The 22,115-nt window shown below is 35.5% G+C and overlaps 1 protein-coding gene across 2 annotated transcripts in view; it reads left to right on the top strand.

The window, feature by feature from the left end:
• The window catches only part of LOC124423143 (RING finger protein 44-like), a 36,454-nt gene that overhangs the window by 14,297 nt on the left and 42 nt on the right, over nucleotides 1-22,115 (top strand). Inside the window, exons 2-10 of one of the 2 annotated variants that reach the window (XM_046960585.1) lie at nucleotides 10,092-10,645; nucleotides 14,134-14,335; nucleotides 14,751-14,838; nucleotides 14,961-15,046; nucleotides 15,235-15,825; nucleotides 15,949-16,149; nucleotides 16,235-16,527; nucleotides 16,611-16,914; nucleotides 16,989-22,115. The exon at nucleotides 16,989-22,115 is cut by the window's right edge and continues 42 nt beyond it. In XM_046960585.1, coding sequence (XP_046816541.1) covers nucleotides 10,407-10,645; nucleotides 14,134-14,335; nucleotides 14,751-14,838; nucleotides 14,961-15,046; nucleotides 15,235-15,825; nucleotides 15,949-16,149; nucleotides 16,235-16,527; nucleotides 16,611-16,914; nucleotides 16,989-17,063 — 2,079 coding nt within the window. In that variant the 5' untranslated portion in view covers nucleotides 10,092-10,406 and the 3' untranslated portion in view covers nucleotides 17,064-22,115. The remainder of the gene's footprint in view (nucleotides 1-10,091; nucleotides 10,646-14,133; nucleotides 14,336-14,750; nucleotides 14,839-14,960; nucleotides 15,047-15,234; nucleotides 15,826-15,948; nucleotides 16,150-16,234; nucleotides 16,528-16,610; nucleotides 16,915-16,988) is intronic. The other variant, XM_046960586.1, reaches the window with a different exon arrangement.

Genomic DNA, 22,115 nt, shown 5'->3' with positions numbered 1-22,115 from the left:
TATCCGAAAAAAACAATAGCGTCGACGTAACCATTTGTGCACGTTTTCGATTGAAACGTTAAACGAACATTTCCAAACCCGCATAATCGTATGTTAATTGTACAACACTTTTATTTCTCGTCGATATTCAGTACTTTATAATTTATTGTAGTACTACACACGCATTTTTTTTTCTTTTCTTTTTTTAACGTACAGTAAAACCTGTTTTTGTGCGGTGGATAGGGATCGCATAAAAGAAATCGTATAAAAAAATATTCGAAAATTTTATAAATTCTTATATATAATAAACAACTTTGTACGATATACTACCTAAAATTTTTGTTATGCGATGGACAGGGACCGCATAAAAAAAGTCGGACTTAGAAAATACATCAATGATTTATGAAATAGATGAGAGAATGCTTTCAATTAAATTAAATAATTAAATTAGACCTGAAGAAATTGACGCGTTTTCGGAAACGTTTCGATTAATTACACATTCAGGCCAGATCGCTTTCCAGCATGAATTTAATGTGTGTTGTTTGATTTGTTCAATTGCTGCAATAATATGGCTTATGCAGTCTAAAATTGAGAATTTTTTCCAAACTTCAGTCAGGCTTAATTTATCGTTCTCTAGATTTTTCAAAATGTAGAAAAATAAAATCGCACAAAACCGATCGCACAAAAATAAAATCACATAAAAAAGGACCGCACAAAACCAGGTTTTACTGTATAATTGTTCTAGATTTTTGATAACGACATGACGAAAAGATTAGTTGGATTTTCTAGATAATTGCAGCACTTTTCTTTGTAAATACGTTTGTATTTTCTCGGGAAAATTTCAAGCGCAATCTCTCATGGACTTACATTCGGCATTCGTCGAAACCTTACGAAACTTTATGTGCAATGTGAATGAGCTGTTTAAAAATTCGCTTGGTAATCTCTTTCCACTTTATACAGAACGGCTTGGCGAGTACTCATTAAAAAATACTCATGCGCTCAGACGAAATTCAACCATCGGGGGGAAAAAGAAGAAGAAAAATTGGAATTATGGTCAAGTGCTTAGAATTTTCGTGTAACATATGCGCGACATATTTACGACGTGCCAAGAAATAAAGCCGAAAGAAAAGTAAAAAAGAAAGAAACAAATAAAAAGAGTAACGTTACTGAAATCCCAATAGCTAAATGTCAGTGGTATATAATTGCAAAATGAATTTTCTACTTTGTCTAGTCTCATAATTTACGTTCAAGAACGATTTACTCACGCGAATACGTGAACGCAAAGTTTGACGGTACATCAAACTTTATCAAAACCACAAAATATGAAAAAGAAGAAAAAAAGAAGAAACAATAAGGAAAGAAACTGAAAGTTATAGGAAGAAAGTAGAAACAATAAGTAAAAAAGAAGAAAAGAAAAAGAAGCAGAAAAACTCTGTGTGTGTGTGTATGTGTGTGTGTGTGTATGTGTGTATGTATCTATATATATGTAACACCTCATATACACGCACATCGTTATCTTATAGTCGAGTACAACTGGAAAGCTCGATGGAAATCATGTATTATGGAAACCGGGAAAGTCCGGTGGATTGTAGGAACGCAGCTTGCTGCTGTTGCTGGCCGATAGACCGAGCCAACCAAGATAGACCGACACGCAAAAGAAGGTGCACAGACGTTTCTCGCCAGGTGTAAAGGCTTTCTGCTCGACGAAACTCTTTTCATATGAGATCTTTTTCGAACGGATGTATATACCTGAACGATGATGTCTGCTGCGCGTGTATTTTATATAAAGGTGGTGTATGTCTGTTCTGTGCTCTCTCTCTCTCTCTCTCTCTCTCTCTCTCTCTCTCTCTCTCTGTGTGTGTGTGTGTGTGTGTGCGTGTGCGTGTGCGCGCGCGCGCGCGCGTGTGTGTGTGAGTGAGTGTGAGTGTGTGAGTGTGAGCATGAGCATATGTGTGTACAACGAAGAGAAAGACGAAAGGAAAAAGAGAGGAAGAGATGGAGGAGGAGTTTGTTTCTCCCTTACACTTTTTCTCTCTTTCTTTCTTTCTCTCTCTCTCTCTCTCTCTCTCTCTCTCTCTCTCTCTCTCTCTTTTTCTGTAGAGGGCTGCCTACAATATCCATCATTATTCAACGAAGGGAATGTGGGGGATGGCACTCTCTATAATTCGCTGCGCCGGTATGCGGGCACGGCAATATGGGAAAGAAAGAGAGAAGGACGGGGTAGAGAGAGAAATAGAAGTGCTCGTGGAAATTCTCGTTGAAATGCATAGTCAAGGCGATTTGAAAAATTTATCGAACTACAGGAAAATTCTGAACTATAACTGTATATGTGTATTATACAGAATGTCGATCTTTAGTCAGATAAATGATCGTTCCGACTTATGGAACGTTGATCGCTACCTCCCAACGAGCTAATTGTGTAATTGGTGGGGTTGGATTATTATGAAATCGATTGCAATAGAACTAATCATACGATTATGTTTGTTGCATCATTACTTTTGTAGGTAATCTCGATGTTACGTTATTTTCAAATATATATATATATATATATATATATATATATATATATATATATTGTTCATTTAATTACAGATTAACATGTTATGCTAATGAAGAGGTTTTAACAAGTTTTTATACATATATTTTTTTGTTGAAAATAAGAGACGAAGTTCAAGTAAATCAGAATATATCGTTTTCTTTTACGATCTCTTGATTAATATCGGCAACATATTTTAATTATAATATTCTTCTATATATGTAATCACTATATATATATTTATTATGTAGATTGATCACAAAAAATGAATATTTTTGAAAATTATTTGATATTTTCTTTGAAAAATATTGACTTTGAAAAAGTTAATTTCTTAACTTATAAAGTATTCATTCTTTTGATATTCATTATATTTTGATTTGATAAGGAATATTTAGTTAATATGATGAAAAATGTCAATTATTTCGAAAGCATCCTTTTGGAGCAACCAAATTCGGTACTAGGAGTGGAACGCAATGAACGTGTACGAGCGTTCGACGGTCGGGTTCAAAGGGTGAAATTTGTCGGGGGCAAAAAGGAAAGTGAACGACGGGAAAAGTGGCGCTCGCGTTTCTGCAAATAAAATCGAGCGCTCTAAAATAGCCGACATCGGCGGCCCTGACTCGCAGTTAAGTTTATTGAGAGACGCTGATGGCAATAAAGAATGAGCTGCGATGGAAGAGGTAGAGCTTGTAAAACGCACGTTTCTTTCTCAAACACACAAACATATATACACATTTAAAACAAAAAAAAAAGATACAAGAAAATAAAGATGGAGAGAGTGAGACATAAAAAATATTTTTATGACGATACCGATATATTTTAAAAGAAAAGCAACACAGTAACGGCTTCGGCTTCGGCTTCGGTTTCGGTTTCGGTTTCGGCTTCGGCTTCGACTTCGGCTTTAGCTTTGGCTTTGGCTTAGTCATTGGCTTCGACTGACTGACTAACTATAAGAAACGAAAGAGCCGCAAGCGTTTCTCCGTTCCGCAGACTTTATTCACATCGTGTTCTGCTCTGTAACGCTCGCGAGAACGTGGAGACCGAGCAACGATCACTTTCGTTTCTTATTGCGCGTATTGCACTTTGATCGACTCCTCTTGCCCTTTTAGTCTTGCAGTTACGTACACATATGTATATCCACATACGTACGTAGCCGAGTTCGAATTTCTTTTGAAAATCGAGAAATGCAAATGGAGATCGCGTCATCTTATTTATTCTTTACGCGAAAGAGTTACTTCTATATCGTATATATGTGTATTTTTACACTGTATTCTTTTTTTTTTTTTTTTTTTTTTCTTTATACATATTCCAGGTGAAATACGATAGCGAGCTACTTTACGTTATCATTATGGTGAATAACGAATGATATATGTCAAAATATATCATTCAAATGTATCAAATAATGTATCAATTATATCCGAACGATTTAATTTCTATTATTTTTATTCGAATTTCCATCGATCAAGAATAGATAAGATATCATAAAAATTCTCTTATATATAGTACAGTTTTGATATTATTAGATATAGATACAACATGGAAAAGATTTATTACATAAATCACTTCCTTTACACTTATGAATCAACGTAAGAGTTAACGTGATAATATTATTCCGTTGGATTTATCGATGACAATTGAATATCGCATGAAAGATTAACGTTAAAATACCGGCAGCGTTATTTCGTATTTGGTATGTAGGTATGTAATCGTTTGTTGAAAAACGTACAAGGCGGACCTCTGAACGACGCTAATAAAACATAATCTGGATTAACGTAAAGTAAATTATGATTAGGATTGTGGGACGTTGATACATGGGATACCTATAAACCTGCGGTACGTAGGTACATGCATCGAGCCGGCAAACACTTTATTGATGCACCTCGGTAATTATCGTGGCGAGCTGCACAATAAAGTATCGCGCTTGTGTCGTACATATGTATCCACTTATTTACCATGTATAATTCATATACAGCATAAGGTAATTTTCTTCGATGATAATCTTTGCGATTATCAATGAACTACTGAAAATTGTACATTTTTTATTTTTTTTTCTCTCCCTCTCCTTAGCGATAAGAAAGAGACAAGTATTAGACTTAGAATCGATTCTCGAAAGAAAAACCATCGAAATTTCTTTCCCCCTTAAACTATGGAAGTATAACGTCTAATTTAACCCATGCATAATACACGCTCATCGAGAAGAATAACTTGCCTTACGTGGGAATTTATATGCGGCTTCTGAAAGCTCGTTATACTTAGGTCTCTTTCGAGCTGCAGAACGAAGAAAATGCATCCTCGGAGGCCCACCTTCTCGTCGAGTGGACCCTGAATATTTTAACGTATCCTCATCCCTCTCCCTCCCTCCCTCCCTCTCTCTCTCTCTCTCTCTCTCTCTCTCTCTCTCTCCCTCCCTCTATTTATCTATCTATCTATCTATCTTTTTTCCTGAAAATCTTTGAGACCGAGAGTTCATGCACGAACTTCCCAGCTAAAAGTATATGAACTTATATATTATATACACACAAGTGTTTGTGTTTATATAATATATATATATGTATATGTATATATATATATATATATATATATATATATGTATATATATATATCTACTTATCTACGTAGAAAGATATAACAACCGCTGATCGTCATCTCGCAGATTCCTCGTAAAATAAACTCGCTCGAGAGAGAGAAAGAGCATACCCTCTACCTATCTATCTACCTATGTGAATGAATTTTCCAAGTATACTGGCCTGTCGAAGAATAATTATGTTTTAATATTATTTGAAAATTTTATGAAAGAATCATATTTGAAAAGAGAAGAGTGACGTCAGTGTAGCGGGAAATTCGAGATTTCGATAGCGTCGTTTTAGGAGGGAAATTGAGAGGAGAGAAGGAGGGTGAAGTGTGCGTGTCTCTTTCTCTCTCTCTCTCTCTCTCTCTCGCTCTCTCGCTTTCTCTCTGGGGTGCCAGCCAGTTTCGTGATACGAAGCAGCGTGGATCGATAGCGTGAGCTCCTTCGAGTCCTCTCGGGCTAGCGATTCCTGGAGGATTCGAAGGAGAGAACCGAAGCACTTGGTGAGCGTATATGTGTATGTGTGTGTGTACGTGTATGTTTATGTGTATGTGTATATGTGCGAGACCTGCAGAGGGTTTCGACCTGCCGCCATCGACGTCGCCATCGTGTCGTGCCGGTACGCCGCCCTTGCACCGCCCCAGGGACGACTACCACCTTTTGTCGTTCCTTTCTCGTCCCTTTTTGGTACCTCGAGTGGACGAGAAAGAGAGAGAGACAGAAAGAGAGAGAAAGAGAGAGAAAGAGAAAGAGAAAGAGAGAGACGAAAATTTGAGGCCTCGTCGACGATGACGATGACTACGACGTCGACGAGACTGGCTGCTCACCAGCTGCTGTTCTCGGGGCTCCTTGGAAAATCAACGAACGCAGCTGCTTCCGTCGAAGTCGATAGAACGAAGTCTCCTCGACGAATTCGAAATTCGAGAGATCCTTTCAACTCAAATCTCCTTCCTTTCCGATTCGATTCTTCGTGCTGGTTAATACGTGGAGACCCTCGAATTCTCGGTACTTATTCCTTTGGTCCACTCGAGTTTGAGATTAATGACATACTTTAGAATTATAATTGTTCTTTGATTTATTTTTTCTTCTTTAATTTAATTCTTTCATTGTTTATTTTTTTATTACTTTTTTTTGTTGCCTCTTCTTTTGAAAAATTTTGATTTTTATATTTGACAATTATCTATGAAATTCATCTTATTGTATTCCCAACGTTTCTCATCCGATATAATTAAAAAAAAAATTGAAATTGGAAAAAAATCCTCTGTAAATTCTCTTCGATATATACCTAAAACAATGCGTTATTATTTCGAACGGAGAAAAGTGGTTTAAATAATAATGTCATATAATAATTTTATTTTAACGATCCCCTTATCTACCTTAATTTTATCGAGTTATCATTTGATGTTTCAAATAGGGGTAAAAATAATCAAAGAAAGAACTCAATGATGTATATAGAAATTTTTTTGAATATAGAGACGGGCTACGCTTTTGGTTTTTGTCGGCTCTCGAGTCCACCACCGCACCACGGACCGAGTTTAAAGGTAAACGAGTTTCTCTCGGCTGTTCAAGCGCGCTACATCATCGAAAGGCCCAACCTCTTATGCTGCTTGGGCCTGCGTTTATATATGTATAGGCATATATATACATATACGTATATATATATATATACATATACGTATATATATATATATATATATATACAGCATAGTTACATAGCGTGCTCACCTCGTGGCCTGAACTGCTCCACACGCACCGTGACAACGGGGCCTCGATATTCCGGTTACCTTCGCTTCGGCTTTACCGGCTGTTACTTTAAATTTATATTAACGCGTTCCTTCCTACCAGGAGACATTCGAGAATGGTATTGAACGCTCCGAATGAAATCGGAAGTCGATGAGAATCTTAATAAAATTTTACATTCTTTTTTACATTCTTTTTTAAAATTTTACATAAAGGCAAAGAAAAAAATCGTAATTCATTTGTTATTTTAATTAAAAGATTTGTAGTGAATAATTATTTTAGAATTTCTAATCGATCAGTTCCCTTGATAGTAGAGACTTTATAAATCAGTTACGTTTCGCAGGAACAGTTATCGCTTTGGTAAGCGTTCCGGCGCGAAACTTGTTTCGAAACGTGTTATCGAGGCAAGTGAAAACGGTCGGCGTTAGTTGTTGCGCGTCTCTCGCGGCATTCGGCTTAAATACAAATTTCTACGTAAATCGATAGGATCGTCGAGGAAATGAAATGGTAACGAGAAGAGCGTTGGTGTGCTTTGTCGAGAGTAGCCGAACGAATGAACGAAGGAGCCAATCGATATATTGCAACGATCGATGTTTCGTAGTTTCGTGCTTCTATAAACGATGATCGACTACCGTAGAAACGTCCTCCTTTTCGATTACGGAATGCTGGGAAATCCTGAGTGAAGGTAGAAAAATGAAAAGAAATCGATACGAACTTTCTTTCATACGTATTCCTTTGTTGTGTTAGTTGTATCAAAAGAGGAAAAGAGAGAGAGTGAGTGAGAGAGAGAGAGAGAGAGAGAGAGAGAGAGAGAGAGAGAGAAATTTGAAAAGACGAATTTTTTGTTGGTTTCGAAGGCCAATATTATTCGATCCTCACAGGACGACTCGAAAATCGTTGCGATTGGTTGGCGTTCTCCGAAAGTACTTTTTCGTCTTTGTGCGGTCCATGGCCCGTACAAAAGCAGTAGAAAGAGAGAGAGAAAGAAAGGTGGGCCCGAAGCAACGGGGCCTGGATATTCCGGTTCACTTAATCGTTTTCTTGGATTTCGGATCGTGGCCTCTCTGCGGTCGACAAAGTTGTATAAGATTCGTTGGGAGACTTCGAGAGACCGTATCCAAATCGTTGTGCTTCCTGACTAAGAGATCATCTCTTATAAATCAAAAATGCAACTTTCCTCGGTTTTCTTTTATTCTCATAAATCAAAATGACGCTGACTTTAAAAGAATAAAAGAATCATCGCCTTGTTTTTCTTAATCATTCGGCCGAATCTATAACTGAGAAATAAAAAATTTATAACAATCATAATGATAAAATGATTTTAAATCGAATATTATGCATAAGTAGGCTGATATTATTACCACTATTTACTGGATCAATTGAGTGAAGCTCTAACGACTATGCTATAAATGTATCTCGAATATGTCGTAGCCTTTATGCCGAAACCTACTGAAATCCTTTATAGACGGGTGTACACGTCCAATGCACGTACATATATACGCACGTAAAATAAACCGTGTCCCGACAAACGATAACTCGTTCTACAATCCGAAATATCGATCACGACCGGTCGAGAAAAGATTGAACGAAACACGTGAGTCAACATCGTCGAAGGCGGTAATGTGCATTATTTTAAATAAAAGAAAGTATTGTCTCATGACCTACGTGAGTGGAAGTCAAAAATTTAAATTACAAATTTACGATCGCCGTCCTTTTTTTCTTCTTTCTTTCCTTTTTCTTCTTCTCATTTTTATAAAATATCAATCACATAAATCTTCTTTTACAATGAATTTTCTATAATTTATACTTTATCACAAATTTAATAGGATATCGCGCACCATATCGTGATATGGCGCCTGCTCGACACGAGATACGAAATAATGAAAAATATATGTAGAATACAAACACATATATTATATGTATGTATGTATGTATGTATGTATGTATGTATGAGTACGTATACTTCCTCATGAAGTATAAACTAGTAAAGAGAAAGACAAAGACTGTACTGTAGTGTATACATTCGTCCTCTTCTTCTCTTTCACAGCACGATAATCTTTTTCTTCTTCTTCTTCTTCTTCTATTTTCTTCTTCTTTTTCTTCTTCTTCTTCTTCTTCGTGCTTATCCCATAGGTTGTACATACAGCTTTTGCGGCATCATGAAAGTAGTTTTAAATAGGATTGTCATAGACACGAGTAAGCAACCAAACAAATATTACCTAGTCTTTTATCGTCAAAGAGAACTTCCATATATACATACATATACTTTCGACATAAGCCACTTCGATTTCTATTGCACTTTTTAATTAGACATATCTCATTTTTATTCTTTAAGAATTGCAACGCTCTATATGTGCTTTGTTGACTTTCTATTTCCTTCCTCTTTGCTTTTACGCTTTGCTTTTATGCTTTTAAGCGTTTGTGAAACGTTAGAAAAGGAGCATTTTAAAGTACATATGTTCGTCATATTTTTTCAAATTCTCTCTCTCTCTCTCTCTCTCTCTCTCTCTCTCTCTCTCGCTCTCTCCTTCTCCTTCCTTTTTTCTTTTTTCTTTTCTTTTTTTTCTTTTGAAAAAATATGATGCGACATCGGCATGATATATGCGGTAGTTATCATTTATTATTTGCTTTGCTAGTTTAGGTAACTATCGAAATAAAAATATCGTTCAATATTTTTCAAGCACGTCAAAAGTCATTTATCGTAACACTTTGTCGATTACGAGTTGCTCCTTTTCTCAAAATTTTAACAATCTCCGATAAAAACAAGAAACGTTTATAAAAGTGAGCGAGAGAATCAGAAAATCAAAGTAGACGTCAAAATGGTTTTAACAGAGCTGAATATATAGAGACTGGATTAAACTATCAGCATACGAACTGGTCGTAAAACTGTATCATAAAATGATTCTATTTTATTGCTGAACGCATATCAGTTGAATGGGAAAAAAAAGAAAAGAAAAAGAAAAATTCTGGCATCTAAAAAGAAGCATCATCAGAACCTGTCTCTCTGTATTTGTTCCTACCAATTATATTCCAAGTTCTTCGAAAATAGTACAAATTGGTCGGATAAGATAATACAGATTATTTAAATGACTTTAATAGATAAGAAAAGTACGTATTTAGCACGAACTTAGAATGAAATATTATAAAAAATTAGCGACCAGTTCGGATGTTATTAGGTCGATAGATATATCAAATAAATTTTGCTTTTATCGCATATATCTAATCTCAACGACTCGTCAACGTAAAGTCGCTCGAATATCCCGCCAGGTTCCTCTTGGAGGAGTCGACCAATCAACAGCGTACCAGATACGAACGGTCTTGGATAGAGAGCGAGAAAAGTAAGCGAGCAGACTAGCAAGCAAGCAAGAACGAAAGAACGAACGAGAGAAAGAAAGAGAGTGGGTAGGAGTTAGCGAGGTTATCCTCGTCGAATTCGAGCTTTGCAAAGAGGCAAGAAGCAAGCAATAGAAGGAAAAGACACGAAGAAGCAGGAAGGTGTAAAGGTCGTGTTCGAGGTGTCAGAGAAAGAGGAGGAGGAGGAGGAGGAGAAGAAGAAGAAAAAAGATAAAGAGAAGAGACAGAATGAACGGCCCTGGGAGCCATCAGCATCGTGGCTTGGGTATCACGGGACGTTACAGGGCCGTGGTTGGCAGTGGAGCCTCATCGGGGCCACACACGAGGCCTACGGCGCCTCCACACCCTCGTGGGGGATGGCATCCCCACAACCAGCATTCTCAGCATACCCAACTTGGTCAACAATATGCCGGAAACAAGGAATATCCGTATCGACAGTGCCCGTCGCTACCGCGCTATCATAATGGGTATATAACACACTTGTGGTGCATCATTGGTGCATCTACAGTGCATCGTTCGCGATATCTTACCAGACCTTTTCTTTTCCCTTTTTCTTTTTTTTTCGTTCGTCCTATTTTTCCTACTTATCTATTCTTTATTGTGCTTGCTTTTCTTCTTGTTTCTTTCTTTTTTTTCCTTTCGTATTATATTTAACATCGATCAAAAGTTACGAATATTCTGCGAGTGCTTCTGTATTTTTTTTATTTTTATTTATTTATTCTTTTCTTTTTCTTTGTAAATAAATCTTAGCATCTAGAAATGTACTGATTTACTACTCATTATTAGTATTAATTTTTTCAAGGCAATTGTGATATGAATTTCATTTCGATTAATTTAATGTAATATTTAGTTTCATTTTTTGATTAAAACTCCATTTATACATTATAATTATTTTGTAATGAGTAATATCAACGAAGAAACGTGGAAGAAACGTTATTTTAATAATTAAAATACGTTATTTTAAAAATTAATATCGTCAAAGGTTATTTAAAATCTATAATGTTCTGAATTTTTGATCGATATGTATTATATATATATATATAGATAGATACTCTGATATCGTATCAGTTCTCCATTTGTAAGTACATACGTAGATTGCATTTAGTACATACCACAATAAACCACTCCTCCCCTTTCTCTCCCCCTTTCGTTCGATATCCTGCGTACATAAGCACATACGTTGAGATCGATTATATTACCGAGAGATCGTCTCAACTCCGATCAATCGATTTCGATGAATTCTCGAGAACTCACAAACTCTTTCGAATATTTCTTAGAAAACTGGTCACACGACATACGATCGATGCACCCTTGCTGCATCTTTGATACATCGTTGGCACGTATGTTCAATGTATCTTGGATACGCGAACCGGGCTCAGGGGATGTGATTCGAGTGTCATGGATTTTTTATTTAAAGAGAGATAGAGAGAAGTGGGGGAGAGGGAGAGAAAGAAACAAAGATAAAAAGAAAGAAAATTATTGATTGTAATTTATCAGCCGATTCACCTGAGCTCTGCATTACATTTTTTGATTTGGATTGAATGCCATGATTTTTTTTTCTTATTTTTCTTATTATCTCGATAACAAGAAAACCAAATTCGATATCTTTATATAGAATTTATTTAAATATTTTTCTTATTTAAAATTCTTATTTAAATCAATATGAATAAAAAGTTAGGGCAATATGTCAACATATAGAGATCTTAAGTGATGTGTTCAGGTCAAGCAAGTGTGTATTTAATTTTCAGAGCAACCGACATTTAAGAAGTTCGACGTTTCTAATAGATGATAATCGACGTGCACACAGGGATGCTCCTTATGCATGCTTCTCAATAATCTAAGCCAAAGTAGTTTTCTAAGATCTTGTACTCTTTCGTTTTAGCAAAAGGTTATTCTATAAAATATTTTTATTATTGCTGCATGTTCCTTAATTTTTCGTTTCATTAATCTCTCTCTCTCTCTCTCTCTCTCTCTCTCTCTCTCTCTCTCTCTCTCTCTCTCTCTCTCCCTCTCTCTTTTTCACAGTGATAAAAAATAATCGTTAAGTTTTGTAAGCTATATTATAATTAGTCGCACGTGTGTTTGAATGTATTATTTATATCTTGAAATTTCTTTTCTTCTTTCTTTCTCTTTGATGAGGAAAAAAATGCCTCGGAATTTCTCTATCTTTATAGATCGTTAATTTCTCTTTCAATAGATAACACACATATTCGAGAGCATTCGCATGCGATCAATTGGCTGGTACGTTGAGAACGATTTCTTCTTTTTAAAATTTCCGTGTTTTTATACCGTATATAAATTTTGCTTTACACTCCGCACCCAGCACATTTCGCATTGCTGATAACGAAATGACTAGTCCTTACATTTTGTATCAACGTATCAGTTCAAAATATATTTTCGACTTAAAAGATCGATTCTTTTTAAAAATTTCTTTTTGAATATAATGATTTTCAAATTAATAATTTTCTTTATCCAATTGTGGGATGATTAAGAAAATAGTGTTTTCTTTGTACATCAAATTTGTTCTCAAGTATCCGATGTCGTTCTAATAGTAGTCAGTTCATCGGGTATAGTAACTTGAATCTATCGATCGTAAGATATTACCTCTGATGAAACGATGGAGATCGATTCCATAATGCCCTGCAGCGTCGAGTATAGAGGGACAAATATTCAAATAATCTGCGGATTCTGCGGACAGGTCAACGGACAAGTATCGAGCACGTAAACGCGTTTCGTTTTATTTCGTTTCATTTCATTTAGTTTCTGTTCGAGTTTATATGTATATCTCTATGGTTGTGTATCGTCCAACCTCAAATTTTTCAGAGAGTCTACGCGTTAAGGGTGTAGTCAACCACACAATGTGATGGTTCGAAAAATTCATCAAAATTACTCTCTCTTTATGGTGAAAGAAAGGAGACGAAAGGTGATTTTAATGTACCTGTCTCGTAATGGCGCATTTTTTCTTAGTCTTCGTCTTCTACTATGTTATAATGGACATGCTAGATGCTTTTATACACACACACACACGTTCTGTGCGTGTATATGTATATATATACATTTATTTATTTATTCATATATTTCTTCTCTTTTTTTGTCATTGTTCACACTAGAACGACTATGCTTTGATAACTCACGACAGGTCATTCGAGAGAACTGATTTTTATATCGATTATTTTCACGAATTTCGGATAAACCGAACGAATAAATGAAACAAAAATTAAATCGATTTTGTGTTTTAATTAATTTTTTTGTCCTGGTAAAATGTTGCCGATTTCCTCTTAAAAAAATAATCTCGTCGATAAAGAAAGATGGATACCCAAATCCCCAGAAAAAAAGGAAAAAAAAATGAAATAAGCGAGAAAAAATTTCGATATTTTCTTACATTCTTCAATCATAAGAAGAGAAAACGAAACAAATGCATTTCGTAGGTCATAGCGACTGGACTACTACTATGTTCATTCGACTCCAGTGCTTCGCGAGATGAAACGGAAAATGATATTAAGGGCATTATACTAAAGTTGCGTCATTTGCCGCTGTTCTCTCTCTCTCTCTCTCTCTCTCTCTCTCTCTCTCTCTCTCTCTCTCTCTCTCTCTCTCTCTCTCTCTCTCTCTCTACTTCTAGCTAGAACGAATGTGTACGGCTATAAAGTTACGAATGCAAACGTCTACTGATGGTGGGTTCTCTCTCTCCCAGCGGTCGTGACGAGATGCATAAAAAGGATTTTCACACGTGTATATGCAGCGTTGGTCGTAATCACGCTGAGAAAATAGTCTACCGGCAGAGTGAGGGCACTCTTAATCGTTTAATCAAACGCACATTATTATCTCATTGAAAATCGGCCAATGTCGATGCTTGAGATCGTTCGTAAAATGTTACTAAGAAAAAAAAAAAGAAAAGAAAAACAACTCGTTTCGCTAATGTCCTTTTTTTTTCTTTTTCCTTATCTATATATAGGGATTGTCCAGGAGTTGGCACATCGGCGGGTCCGGCCGGTAAGGAAGTTTCCTATCACGCTGGCGTAGGTGGAAGCAGCGTTGGATATAAACCGCCTCCGCAGCACAGTCCACAGTCGAGAGGCCCACCACCTCATTTCCCTCAGGAACCCGTCGGGCCAACGACCAATTCTTCGCCGCTTCACATCAGTATTTGCGGACAAGTAAAATATTCTTTAATATTTTATTACTCTTCGGTAAACTGCCTTATCGTTCCCGTTGGGAAAAAAAAAAACAGAAAAGAGAGTAAAAGAAAAAATAATATTCCGTAGAAAAATCTTCATCGAAAAATAAGAACACATAATTCGATTTTTATCTTGAGAAGTTTGTTACGAATGCGACGATACGTCGTTCAATCGGGCTTGTTTCCTATTGGTGAATATTACGTCTGACGTAAGCGTACCACATGACACGCACGGATGCAAATTTCTGTAAACAAATGTCAACAATGGATAATCAAGTTTTAAACGTCGTCGCAAACGCAAGATATCTTACTGCCTTTCAAGACACACAAAGTTCCGATTTTTATATCAGACGATTTTTGTTCCATGAAAACACATTTTCATTTCCTTGTTGCAGGAGAATATAATGCGTGGTCCTCTTCCAAATATGAGTCCTGGGCTTGCAGCCAGCGATGTGGACATGGAATATCGTAGAAATTCACAAGGTATAACTAACCTTTATTTCTAATCGATAAAGATCTTTATCTAATAAAATTTTGCATTTCCTTGATAGTTCCTTCGAGGTTTCTTGAATCTTAAGTGTATTACAGTATGCTTATTTTTTCAGCCACAAACCAGTTACCACTGAGTCCTGTACAGATTCAAGCCTCGCCCGCTTATTATAGGCAACCTAGTCAGGATGATGGTAGAAAGGTAAAAGAGACTAAGCATTTCGAATTCAAAATGTTTTTCCAATTTTTATTAAATATATTATATATATAAAAATCGTTAATATAGAGAAAATTGAATATAGAGAACCTAGATATAATCTGTAGAAAAGGATAAAATAATTGTAACTGAAGGGAAAGACCAATCGTCTAACCCGTCGAATATTATTTTAGAGCGAATCTCCATCTAGAAAACGTCGTCGGATATCTAGAAATGGTACGGTTTCCGGAATTGAAGTACGAGAAACTACACCACCCGCACCAACGCCACCTTTACACACGACCCCACCAACCTGGGAATTTTCATCAGCCTCACAGCGTCGATCTCCACGTAACCATATGTCTACTCGTGGTAGTCCTACAATGAGAAATCGTTATCAACGATACACGGATTCCTTTGGTCTTTCCTATCCCTTTATTCCTGGACATAATCCCCATCCCACAATTCATAATTCCCATCATGGAATTCATGGTTCTCATCACAATATCCATAATTCCCATCATAATCTACATAGTTCGCATCACAATATTCACAATGCGCATCAAACGCATCCTCGACATCCATCTGGCACAGGACATCATCCTGCGCAAGGCGCTAACGGACCAGTAGTAGTTGATGTGGGTCAAGTCGGTGTCTCGGGTCTTGGTGTCGCTGTTAGCGGAGAACCATTGTGGCATCCACAAGCGACAAGTTATAGAATTCCTTGTCAACTGCATGGGATTTATACACCAACTGGAGCGCATCCATTCGCACATTCGTGTCAAGTGAGTGAGAAAAAAGATTATAGATTTGTTTACATGTACTATTTATTATTCCTATGCAATATTTTTTATATGATAACGATAAACTGATTACCTTTATGTATAGGAATAAATGATATTTTCTAGGTAACGCATCATCATAATCATTATCCTGCTACTCATGCAACTCATCCTGGTCATAGTTTAGTAGGATCCATAGTTGGTGCAGCCTCTAGAGGGTATCCAACACCTGCAGGTGGTCCAGTTGCTGCTCTTCATCATGCACATGCACCACCTCCACCCGTCCATACTACTCATTATACAGCCCACCACCAACTCTCTCAGCAGGTAATAAAAGGAAGAACGTAATGAAAATATAATTATATTATAATTGCTAAGGCATCCTATTTATTTTTGTATTTATTTCTTTCAGAGAGAGGTAGAATTGGAATTAATAGAATCCCATCATCATCACAGAGTTGGAGCTACTGCCGGTGCACCGTTACCATTGCCACATTCGTATTCTCCTCCAGCTCTTACTCAAGTTACAACACCGTCTCCGATTTTCTTATCTGAGACGCGAAATAGTCAGTTAGAAATGATTCAAACAAGAACTCGTAGAGCGGCTTCGAACGTTCATACTCTCAGGCGACCAAGATCGAGTAGATGGAGAGGCACGCCTCCGTTACCACCTACAACATATCCAGGATTCTTGTTACATTTCTTGTAAGTTTCGAATCATATTAATTTTTAATATTGCTTATAATTTTTTTGGTGATAATCAGAAATATATAAAAACAAAATTTTAGAGCGATGTTCAGCAATCCACCTTTATCTCCATACAGCCATGCAGACTTGTCCTCACCAGATTCAGCTACGGAAAATTACGAGGCTCTTCTATCCTTGGCGGAAAGACTTGGAGAAGCTAAGCCACGTGGTTTAACGCGTGCCGAGGTTGAACAATTACCTTCCTACAAATTCAATGCAGAAACGCATCAAAGTGATCAAACGAATTGCGTTGTCTGCATGTGCGATTTCGAAGCTCTACAATCGCTTCGTGTTTTGCCGTGTTCGCACGAGTTTCATTCGAAATGTATTGACAAGTGGCTTAAAGTGAGTCGAATGAAATTATTTAAAGATATTTTTCTGATTATATAAAATCATTAAAATTGTCTTTTTGTTTACAGTCAAACAGAACGTGCCCGATATGTCGCGGTGACGCAGGAGAATATTTTGGTAACAGCGGCACAAGTAGCGACTGACGCCGAGCTGCTCAAGTGCATTAGCGCCGATCTTCGCCATCGTCGCGGACGCTACTTCGCACAGAGCCTCCAGCCGTCATGTTGTTGGTTTGTGCAAATTTATGTTCATAAGCATTTTTGCCTTTTCTCCGGTGAAAGTGAAGCGTCGATTGTATTTCAAACTCCTGGAAATCCTTAGTGTCATTCGGAAAAGGTAAAACCTCTGTTTCGAAAAAAAGGAAAGAAAGAAAAACGGAGAAAAGCGAATGCAACAAGAGATACAGAAAATTAATTCATTACAAAATATTGAACTCTTGTAATAGAAGGGTACACATCATTTTTGCTTGTTTTCAGGCGTTGTAAGTTAACAAGTTAAAGAGCGTAATTTAATGATACGTGTTGAAACCTTAAGAAAAAAAAAAAAAAAGGTTTTGCGAGAAAGTTATAAAACTATACAGTTTTCATTGGCAGAAATATCTGTCGTTTGTTTATTTTATTCGGATTCGCTTCGATTATGGTTTAACGCTCGTTTGTTAGTTGTGTTGCGCTATTTTGTATTAATATATGTTTATGTACATAATATTTGTATACAGACAAATCAGCACTTTCCATTAACGTTCCATTTTTGTAATAGCTTAAATTCTGATCCTATTCTATAATTGTAAATAATTATATAAACGTCCGTATACATGCGTGCGTGCGTATAAAAACCAAGTCTAGGTCTTTGTTTGAAAACTTACCAAATGTAGGATAAATTCTTTTGCAATAAAAGGTAAGAGAGACATTTTTATTGGGCAAAGAAGAAACCGTAACTTCCTATTGTTAATGTTTTCTTGTCTTTGTGTAGGCCGGGTGATTATTTTTATTATATAAGGAATGTATGTATCTCCACCCATTGCGATATGAGTGCTATATATTAAAAAGAAAAAAAAAAGAACTGTTGAATTGTCGCACCGATGTCACATAAACTAATTTATAAAAAAAAAAAAAAAAAAAAAAAAAAAAAAAATTAGTGACCTCGTATATCTGATTACAAAGTCATTCCTCTCGCGGTGATTAACAGGCATCCCGTTGTTTTCTCTGTGTTGGTTCGATAAAATTTCTGTTATACGTTTTATGAAAAATATATATATAAATATATACATATATATGTATGTATGTATATATATATATATGTATATATATATGTATATATAGGTATATATATGAATATATGTATGTATATATATGTATATATATAGGTATATATATATAAGTATATATATAGGTCAGCCTAGCCTCATAGATGTACAGGTAGATGTAAAGGTATGCATGTAAATTATTCCAACCGCGAGAGATCAACCAGCAAGATCAGAGAGAGAGAAAGAGCGAGAGAGAAAGAGCGAGAGAGAAAGAGAGAGAGAGAGATCCTTCAACAACAGTTATTCAAAATTGCAAGATATGAAAAAGAAATGAGAGTGAAAAGTATAAGGATACCGCTTCTGTTTCCTGCGCATCTACCTCTGATAGAAGATGAAACGAATTGATTAATATTTTTTTATACACACTTCTCATAAAGTATAAACATACCTATGTAATAAGAAGAAGCAACAAAAAGAAAGGGGGAAAGAAAATGTAGAGGAAAAAATCGAGTTAGCTGTAATTTTGGCATGTTCAATTAAAATTGATACTTTGAGAGATTATTATATCATCTATTTCATCATAATGAGTTGACGAGTGTTATAATAATCGAGTATAGCACGGAAAGGAAATGAGGGAAATTTATGTATCGTAAGAACAATGGTGCATTTTATAAAAAAGAAGAAAAAAGAAAAGTTTTCGAAATGAAGATAGAACGTTGCCATTAAAGAAAATACACGCTTTTAGTTTTGTATATGTATGTATGTAGGTATGTATATATGTATATATATATACATACATATATATATATATATATATATATATATATATATAAAACGCTTTTTCTATTTATATGTTCGGTACAAAGGTGGATGAAGAGTTTTCAACATTTGTAGCACGTTTATGATTACGTATACATTATACTCCTTAAATCTTCGAATGTATCGTTGAGTAACAAAAAAATGCAGTCGAATAGGCATGATTTTCAAAGGCTGTTTTTTTTGTTCGAAATAACAAAACGTATGTACAATGAACTTTATCGAATATGTTTCGTTACGTTACTTTGTATTATTGGATCAGAGCGAAGTAAAACTGCCCGATAAAATCGTTTGGAAATACATGGTAAACGAATCGTCAAGTGAAGGCTTTTCAAAAGTAGCAGGAGAGACAAATTTTGAAAATGGAAGATCAGAGAAATTGCATGGAGCCGAAAAGTTTCTTCTCCGAATTGTGTCTATCATTTTAAAGATCAACACATTTCTACATGAACATTCTTGAATTTATAAATATTTCTGCTACTGCTATAACTGACTCGTTAAATTATTAGTTCTTGGTATATACCATTTTAATCTATGAGCGTGCGTCTTTGAGAAATGCAAAGAAAAAAGAAAAAAAAAAGAAAAAGATAATAAGAAACAAAAAATACGAGAACTAAGAATCTCTTAGAACTAAGATCGTATCAGTAAATCTTCTTGATCTATCCTTCCACTTCTCATTGCGTGCCTTTACTATTAGTAATCGAAATACATACTATATCGTGAAAATTCGAAAAAAAGAAACAGAGAAAAGGTATAAAAAGAACACAGAGATAGGCATGTAGTACCGTGCGATATCATAAACTGCTCGCACAAAAGGACGCTTGGAAAATTCATATATAAAGAGAGATAAATAGAAGGAGGGGAGAGAGAGGGAGAAAGAAAGAGAGAGAGAGAAAAAAAGACGGAAAATCAACTCGCGTAATCACAAGCATGTGTGTGCCTGTGTACGAGTGTGTGAGGTGTGCGTGCGTGCGTGTATGGGTATGTCAACCTGCGAAGTTGCATGACAAATATCAACTTTAGATTTATTTTTTAACAAAAGGCTGACGAAAGAAGAAAAAGAAAAAAAGAAGATTGCTATCGTCATTTGCAATTCACTTCATGCATATGCGTTTGGTTACTTTAACAATCTCTTGTAAAAGGATCTATATATGTAGATGGTGCTGTGCACTATTATTGGGTGCTCCTATTTCATATATTTTTTTTCTTTTTTCTTTTTATTTTTATTTCTTTTTTTACTTTTCTCTCTCTCTCTCTCTCTCTCTCTCTCTCTCTCTCTCTCGATTCATCCTCCTTTTCTCAGGTCGACACACAAAAGATAAAGATAACGATTTACTCCCATACGCGTGGTAATACTAGCCCGTACAAGAGAATCATACGTAAGTAGAGTGTGTGTACTAATTTAGAAACGCGTCATATAATTACGTGTCTAACAGCTGACACGTAGCGTGTAGATCCTATCACAAAAATAAAATGCAATATCAAAAGGCATATGTGTAAGTGGCGATCAAAAAGCATAAAGATAGAAAGGAAAGTAAAGAAAAATCATAGAGGAAGAAATGAAAAGAAAAAAAAGAAAAGAGAGAAAGAGAGAGAGAAAGAGCATCGTTAATCCTTTTTAGGCGCATAAAAACACATATCATTTTCCATAGCAACTCATAAGATTTGTCTTTCTCATCCCTTCAAAAAAGTGATACAATTAGTAAAGAGAAAGCAGAGAAAGAGAGAGAGAAAGAGAAAGAGAGAGAGGGAGAAACCGAAGGGGAAAAAAAAGAAATTTGCTCGTGTGTTTCAAACTTATATTTTAAGCGTACGTACATACTAATACTACATAGAGAAACTTTCGAGACGAGGGACGAGTGCTCGACCGTAAAGATCTACCACCGTCAAAATTCTAATTGAATCTTAATTGAATATTAATGAACACTATTAAAAATTAGAATTTTACATGTATTTAAAACTCGTAACTAATTTTTTGTGGCTTTTTTGTTCTGGTTTTTCTTTGTGTTTTTTCTTTCTTTTTTGCTTTTTTTTTTCTTTTTTTTTTTTGAGAAGGATTTCACAGTCATATCACTGTATGTACAGATAGTGCAAATAATTCTCAGGCGTACGTCATTCCTGGATTATTTTTTTTCGACAATGCGAAAAATCTTTCAAGACTGGTGTCATTAAAATGAATGAATTTTTTCGGCTGCGACGATTTCATACCGTTCGACGCTTTGTCTCTCGATATGTTTAGATTCTAAGGCATAGTATTAATTATTATCATTATAATGATCCAGACCTGGTTGACTGACTCAACTTTATGCTCGTTTCTCGCTTTAAGAAAATATTACTTTTTCCATTATCCAAGGTAAACATTAAACCGTTCATATTGTTACTACTTGTGTATATATTAATTTTTACTTAAGCTCGAGTTCTAATATTGAAAGGAATAAGCAAGTTAAAGAACAAAAGTGAGAAAAGGGAATAAATAATATATTTTTTGTTAGTTTAACTAGGTCTGACGTATATTTAAGTACACTTTATGATCAGCTTATCGATCATTTCTTTAAAAAATATTAAATATTATCGATTCCTCGATCGTTCGTTTCAACGAGAAATTTAATAATATTCAAATCCTGGTAAATTTATGAAAAAAGAAAAAAAAAATTGCAAACGGTTTACAAAATCTTTTTAAATTTTCCTTTTATTTCTCATTCCAATTATAATCCTATACTCGAATCGTTGAGGATATTCGAGGGATCGACGAAAAGAAATAGTACCAAAAAGAAAAGAAAATTCTTCCGAGGTGATACGCGAGAGAATTGCTTTTTAAATAAGGGGAAAAAAAACTTGGACAAGAAGTAGTTTGATTACACGTACATACACGCCGAAAAATTATTGTTTCTGTGATTACATAAATATTTATTAGTTCATGATTAGAGTGACACGATAAGAGAATCTCTATGCAAATCAAAATTCGTATAAAAATATCAATGATCAAGAGATGAAAAATATCTTTGCGAAGAAACGAAAGAATTAAAGAAAGAAAGAAAAAGAAAAATGAAACAGAATGAAAGGAGAGATCTTGACGAAAGGAGAATTTTGAACGAGAATCATATTCAGTGACCTGACGAGATAGAGGCTTATTTTT

This window comes from Vespa crabro, chromosome 3 (genome assembly GCF_910589235.1).
Source record: "Vespa crabro chromosome 3, iyVesCrab1.2, whole genome shotgun sequence".
Lineage (NCBI taxonomy): Eukaryota > Metazoa > Arthropoda > Insecta > Hymenoptera > Vespidae > Vespa > Vespa crabro.
This window is presented reverse-complemented; position numbering and strand designations above follow the sequence as displayed.